Below are 7607 nucleotides of genomic sequence, written 5' to 3' on the forward strand. Positions count from 1 at the left end.
AGGGCCTACATCATTCTGCAGGGAATAATGAGGCAATTTGGCAGCAACATTTAATAGACCCCACTTGGAATGGATGTACTCAAGCAATGGTAGTTTACTAATGAAATTGGGTCTCTGATACAACAAAAAATCTTTAGGAGCAGTTGGGGAAGGCCAGTCCTTCAACTTTAACATTTATGGCCAACCATTTTCACGGGTTCGACCCTTTGAGTATCCCATGATAAACTGACCAAGCTCAATATTTACCTACTAACACATCAAGCACAATAGGCAGATATCAGAGCATTTAGCATAGCATAATAGCAAATTATCAACCCAACCCAATAATATGAAAAAATAAAAAAATAAAAAAATAAAACACAATAAATGAGATCCAGATACAATAGATAAAACAATATACAAAATATAAACAATCAGGGGTCAGTTTTATCCATTCCATAATTGGGAGTTTGATGAAGGCTACCTCAAACCAGTCTAAGAAATCTGTAGCCTTCACATTTCTGCTATCATCCTTCATTTTCTCTTTTGTTGTCTCTCAAATTCTTTTCCATATAACCATGGGATCCCAGCTTGACATTAACAAGCCATCACAAACCTCCTTGACAATAACAGGTTCACCCCGGATCCAACGCTTTCTAAAATCTGCAATCCCATCAACTTTTATATCTTCAGAAGTTGGACAGTACAAGAAATTGTCATTGCAGTTCTCTCTATTTGCATATTCGAAGAGCCTAGAGTTAAACCCAATTTCTCGTGAACTACCAGTAACATAAACCTTACAGCCAATAACCATTTCTTCGTAATTTTTTACCAGTTTTGCAACCCAATTCATCTTAAAATTTCGTTTTAAGGTCAATGACAGGCAACCACAACTGCCATACTCCTTTGGTGGGCACGGAATACTGCCATTGATGTTGGCTTTCCAATTAAAGAACTTGTCTAATAACTTCAACCAAAGTTTTGATTATTTAACTTGCTCTGTTACAGTTATTTTATACTCTGTTCTCCCATCAGGCTGATTTTCCAACTCTCCTTTAACACCATGGATAGATGCTTCCCTAAGATCTTGGTAGCAGCTACTTACAAAATAATGACAACCAAAGAATCTAACAACACCTTTCTGAACTGTCAAACAACCTACTTCTAAAATTTATTAAATTTCCCAAAACATAAAAAGTATGAAGACCTGTAGTCTGTAAATCCTATTAAATTCTGACCAAAAAATTATCCACAGACCTAAAAATGACCAAACAATGTCACTAATGGAACAGTATAAAATCTATCTAGATATCTCTATAAATTGAATGCACAAACTGTAAAATTCAATCAAGTTCTATATCCTAAAAACCATTATTATATATATGATAAACTCAAACACAAAACCCACAAGTTCTCTCCTTTAAAGTCGTGAGTGAATTTGGGGAATGAGAGATCGATTTCAAATTTCCCTAGCATCCCTCCGATTCAAAGCAATGATAAAAACTCATAAGTGCACACTCAGATTATCTCAAATCGTGACAAATCAAACATGATATAGAAAGAAATAAAGACGCCATTGATTGAAGATCCGAGAGAGACTCCGAATGATTATTTCTCAGCAACCAAACATGTGAAAAATCAAGAACGAAATAAAGAGCAAGATATTGATTACCAGATCAAGACGCCATTGATTGAAGATCCATGAGAGACTCCGAATGTTTATTCAATGTGCCTAGGGTTCGAATCGAACGCAAAGACGAGAGAGAGAGAGAGTGGTTCGGTGTTGTTTGTTGGCTTGTGTCGCACCTATTTCAAAGAGAGATGAGAGAGGAGAAAATGAAAATGTGTGAGCTAACAGATTGCTAAAGATAAAAAATTTCAATTCCCGCCCCACGTTTCAAATTTCCCCCCAAACTTTTGGTGACCAAACTCTCAAATTAGTCGCAAAAACAGGTTCTTTCGTTGACAAATTTTTTTAGTCGCCAAATCTCAATCAACGACGATTAAAATATTAGTCAGCAAAAGTACTAATTTGGCGACTAATTTTTTTTTATCGCTGAAAATAAGTTTTTCGCGACCAAATTTTTGGTCGCCAAAAAATATGTGACCTTCCGCGACCAAATTTGTTGTTGGTCGGCAAAAGTATACCACTTTTTACGACCAACATATTTTTTGGTCGCCAAAATATAACCTTCTGTGACCAATAATATTTGGTCGCCAAAAATAATGATCATTCGTGACTAATTAATATTTGGTTGCCAAATGTCATTTTTTTTGCGACCAAAATTTTTTTGGTCGGCAAAAGTGGTCGGCAAATGTATGAATTCTTGTAGTGTCTAGGTTAATAATCGGAATAAGAACACATGTGTTCTCAAAAATAAAATATCATGCTTAGTACAGGTCGATCTTTGATCGAGCGAGCGGGGGTGCTCATTGCATGACCTTCCCCTCTCGTACCCAAGTTCCCGAGCCGATGCAACTTTGGTGATGACGGACACGTGGCCTTAGGCACGAGTCAGGATTTCCTAAATTTTTCCAAAATAAAATATTTAGGTGACGACTCTGTATCTGACAAAGCAGTCCATGTTTGGCACTTCTTTCTAAAAATCAGTTTTCCAAAACGATTTGCCGGATTTGGACTCTTTGATGATTTATCGGTCTCGCATCGCATATTGTGAGATTAGGTTCAGAATCGTGACATGAGTCTGAACTTGTAGCTAGAGAGCAAACGAATTCCGCGCCTCGAGAGTCCTCGGGGCGCGTCTACACCTATAAAAAGTAATGTTGTCAATTTTCCTAGAGATGACAAGGATAGACATTTCTCCTTTACATATTACATTCGAAATTTATCAAATGGAGAAAAACAAGATAGGAAATGACTAGTATATTCAGATGCTTCAAACAAAGTATTTTGCTTTTGTTGTAAGTTGTTTAAGGAAGATGGGAACAAGACTCAATTGGCTACTAATGGATTTAAAGATTGGAAGAATCTAGGTCACAGGCTTAGAAGTCATGAAACTAGTAATGAGCACATTATTTGTATGAGCAAATGGATTGAATTGGAAAAAATATTACAAAAGAATGAAACAATTGATAAAGGTGTTCAAGAACAAATCAATAGAAAGAGAACATTGGAAAAATGTGTTACTAAGGATAATTGTTGTTGTGAGAACTCTTGCTAAAAATAATTTAGCGTTTCGTGAAGACAATGAGAAGATTTATCAAGAAAGAAATGAAAACTTTTTAAGTTTAATTGAAATGATTGCTCAATTTGATTCGGTAATGCAAGACCACCTTCATCTCATTGAAAGGAATGAAATTCATTACCATTATCTTGGTCACAAAATCCAAAATGAATTGATACAGATGTTAGCAGGTGAGATCAAAAGTACAATTGTGAAAGAATCAAAGAAGCGAAATATTTTTCAGTTATTCTTGATTGTACTCCAGATGTTAGTCATGAAGAACAAATGTCTCTTGTAATAAGATGTGTGGATGTTTCAACTAATCAAGTAAAGGTAGAAGAGTTTTTTTTAGAATTTTTAAAGGTGGATGACACATTGGGATTAAGTCTTTTTAATATACTTAAAGAGGTATTGTGCACATTCCAACTTGATATTGGTGATATAAGAGGGCAAGGATATGATAATGGCTCTAACATGAAAGGGAAACACAAAGGTGTACAGAAAAGGCTACTTGAAATAAATCCTAGAGCATTCTACATACCATGTGGCTGTCATGGTCTTAACCTTGCACTTTGTGATATGGCTAACTCTTGTCCCAAAGCTATCTCTTTTTTTGGAGTATTACAACGTATATATTTATTGTTTTCATCTTCTACAAAGGGGTGGAAAGTTTTCAAAGATCATGTGGAAGGTCTCACATTAAAGCCATTGTCACAAACAAGGTGAGAAAGTCGTGTTGAAAGTGTTAAAGCAATAAGATATCAAGCTCTACAAATAAGAGATGCTTTAAATCATTTGGCAAATCTTGGTGATCCCTACAATACAAAGAGTGAAGCTGAGTCTTTAGAAACATATGAAATTGAGAACTTTGAATTTTTGCTTGGCATGATTATTTAGCACAATTTATTGTTTGCAGTTAACTCAGTTAGCAAAATATTTCAAAGGGAAGACATGCATCTTGATGTTGTTATAATTCAGTTAAAAGGACTCATTACCTTTTTTGAAAAGTATGGAGAAACTGGATTTTTGGATGCCATGATTGAGGCTACAGAAGTTGCTACTCTAATGGAAATTGATCCAGTATTTCGTGAAAAGCGTGTCATTCATAGAAAGAAGCAATTTGATGAGAATGCTAGTGAAGAGGTGACACAAATTGCTGAAGAATCTTTTAGAGTTAATTACTTTATGTATATAATTGATCAAGCTCTTTCTTCACTTAAGAGTAGGTTTGAACAATTTCAAGTATATGAGGAAAATTTTGAATTTTTGTTTGATTTGAAAAAGTTGAGTTCTACCAACAAGGAATGTTTGAAGACTTATTGTATTAATCTTGAAGATTTTCTGAAACATGATGAACTTTCTGATATTGATAGGAGAGATCTATTTTTAGAGTTCAATGTCTTGAAAGAAATTTTACCGGAAGGAATCAAAATGCCGATTGAAGTATTAAATTATTTGAAAACAATGGATGGTTGTTTCCCAAATGCATGAATTGTGTATAGAATTTTGTTAACTATACCTGTTATAGTGGCCTCTGGAGAAAGAAGTTTTTCAAAGTTGAAGTCAATGAAATCTTACATTCAATCAACTATGTCACAAGAAAGATTAAATGGGTTAGCTTTGTTATCCATTGAAAAAGGATATGATGGATAAATTCGATTATGCAAGCTTCATTAGTGATTTTGCAACTAAAAATGTGAGAAGCGTAATGTTTATGTGATAGTTGGTTCAATTGTAAATTGGTTATTGCTAAACTATAAAGTAACAAAATCAGATTTTTATTTTTTTTTAGTATTTGTAATGATTGCTTCCTATTTTAATAAATGAAAGTAAATTTTTGTTTATAATTTTAATGATTATATGTGCAAATAAATTTTTTTGTGGCTACAAACAAATAAAAAAGTTGTTGTAACTTATCGTTTTATATATTAACTTCTTTTTTTTTTCAATGTAAAAAAGGCCCCATTTCCGAAGGACGCCTTGGGCCCCCCAAGTCTCAGGGCTGCCCTGATGGCAGTCAGACTTGTTGCTTTATATTCAAAATCTAATTCACCGTTGATGCCCCTATAATTCAAGAGTTATACTAGGGACCTAAATAAATTATCAAATTTTTTTACCAAACCTCTCATATAAATGTAGGATCTACACATATATGATTTGTTTAAGATATATAGCATTTTCCATAATTCAATGACCATAAAGCTCTTTTCATGATTGATGATTTTAAAAAATTTATCATGAGGTCACTTTATTTTCTATTCAAATCGTTCAACACTCTCGGTGTTTTGGACACATAGTAAAAAGTCAGTTTTTTGACTTTTTTAATTTTTTTAGTAAAAAAAGTAACAAAAAAAGCTAGCTTTTTTAGCACAAAAGAGCCAAAAAATCACAAAAAAAAATCAAAAAATTAATTTTTTACCAACTTCTCAAAATATCACTCAATAGCAATACATCAAAATAAATATAATTAAAATCTTGATGCATGGGTTAACCGCCAAAAAAAAAAAAAACACAAAATCATAGCCCTATAAATAGTAATTTTTATTAATAATAATACTATAAACTCACAAAAATTAGTTACAATAATATATTGATAGGCTACAATTATTTTGTAACTTTATATTTTATTAATTTTAAATTTACGCATTACATGAGGCGACGTACACACAAAGCGAGCAAGCAAGGGCAACAAAAGTAAGCTAAGCAGTTAGGCAGTTATAGCAAAGAAAAATGCTTGAGAGCACTAAAAAGAGATCACTAAAGGGAGCATTAATGATGTGACAGTGGGTCCCGCTCACTTTTTATGCCTTGTTTTTATTTATTTTTATTATTTTTTTTGTCATTCCCAATATATTAGTGCTATTAGTGATGTATTTTTTAGGAGAAATGTTAGGGATCATGAAAATTTTTTCATGAAAATAATCATGAAAGATTTGTAACTCTTAGATTATCTTGATTAGTGTGTGGTGTTTTATTCTAAGTGTAATCCAAAGGTCACAAATCTTTCATGATCATTTTCATGAAAGACTTTTCATGATACCTAACATTGCTGATTTTTTTAGTGATCTAAATCATTGTTGTATAGCAAAAGAGTCATTGCTCGAGCCATAAACTTTGAATTCACACTCAAATTTCTCAATTTTCAATCTGCACGGCTAGTGAAAACGACATCACGAAAAAAGGTCGAACGAACCCCCCAAACAATTGGCACATTGCTTTTTAGGCTCGGTGTTTGATTTGTGCAATTTGGGCAAATAAAAGTAAATATAAAGCTCATCCCATTTACAACCCTAGTGATAAAAATCATGTACACTAACTACTCAACAGAGATAGAGAGAGAGAGAGGTGGGACCATTTCTCTGATTTCAATATAATAGTGTTTCTTTTTCTTCTCTCTTTAAGTCTTGTCTGCCAGAGCAAGAATCCTCTAGAATTTTTTTTTTTAAAGTTTCTTAAAGTAGTATATTGTGTAGTTGAGATTTAATGATAAGTCACATCAATTTTTTAGCATTAAATCTTAACCACACAATACACAACTTTAAAAAACCTAAAAAAAAAACACTTTAGAGAATCCTTGGTGTGCCTGCCGTTCCCAATGAGGGAGGGCACCGCAGTGCTAAGAATACAGAAAATTTTTACAGAATAAGACAAATTTTATTTCATATTTGTATTTTTTATCTTGTGAAAATCTTTTAAGGGTGAGAAAATAGAATTATATATATATATATATCTATATATATATATAGATACATAGAATATAAAATGCATATATACAAGTTAGTATATAAATAATATTAATGGGATATGTGGGGGAGAGAAGATAAGATGATGCAACAGTGACAATGGAAGCAAAGTTGAAAACAAAACAATAATAACTCAACCAACAACAAGATCTCTCTGTTGTGGATTCTTTTTTTATCCAATCGAACCTGTTCTTGCAGAGAACACGTCTCTTTATTCATGTCTTCTTGATAACTAAAAAAAAACACACATTATTCTAATTTTTAATTGCACAGAGAGAGAGAGAGAGAGAGAGAGAGAGAGAGAGAAAAAGGGTGTGTTGGGTTGGGTAGTTCATATTTTTTTCAGGTCATCAATTTGGACCGTGGTTTGAAACCAGCCTGGGTGAGGAAGGTTTGCTTTGTGCTATGGATTGGTGTTGCAGGAAAATAAGGCAGCCAAAACACACCAAACAACACATGCTTCTTTTTTATTTCATCTCTCTCTTTCTATCCTTTTCTTTCCAACCCCACCTCTGCAAAGTACAACTGTCGTGTTGATGACTCTATACCCATTATATTTTTTATACATATACACATGTATATACTTAGTGGTGATTGCGTACAGACCGTTAAATCTGAAATATATAAATTTTGACTTTAATTTTAAAATATACATATTATGTACTGTTCAAATGGTAAGAATCATAGTTATTAGATTGGA

The 7607-nt window shown here is 33.0% G+C and overlaps 1 protein-coding gene across 1 annotated transcript; it reads left to right on the forward strand.

Moving 5' to 3' along the window:
* Positions 1-4115: 4115 nt before the first annotated feature.
* LOC145822180 (uncharacterized) lies at positions 4116-4655 on the forward strand. Its single transcript, XM_082918779.1, has one exon. It carries the CDS (start codon positions 4116-4118, stop codon positions 4653-4655), a length of 540 nt encoding a protein of 179 aa, XP_082774905.1.
* The last annotated feature ends 2952 nt before the right edge of the window (positions 4656-7607 follow it).

This window comes from Camellia sinensis, chromosome 3, assembly GCF_055761805.1.
Source record: "Camellia sinensis isolate YWXY chromosome 3, ASM5576180v1, whole genome shotgun sequence".
NCBI classification, from domain to species: domain Eukaryota; kingdom Viridiplantae; phylum Streptophyta; class Magnoliopsida; order Ericales; family Theaceae; genus Camellia; species Camellia sinensis.

Excerpts from the sequence above, each read along its gene's own strand:
- LOC145822180 (XM_082918779.1), top strand. The coding sequence starts at position 4,116 with ATGCATCTTGATGTTGTTATAATTCAGTTAAAAGGACTCATTACCTTT.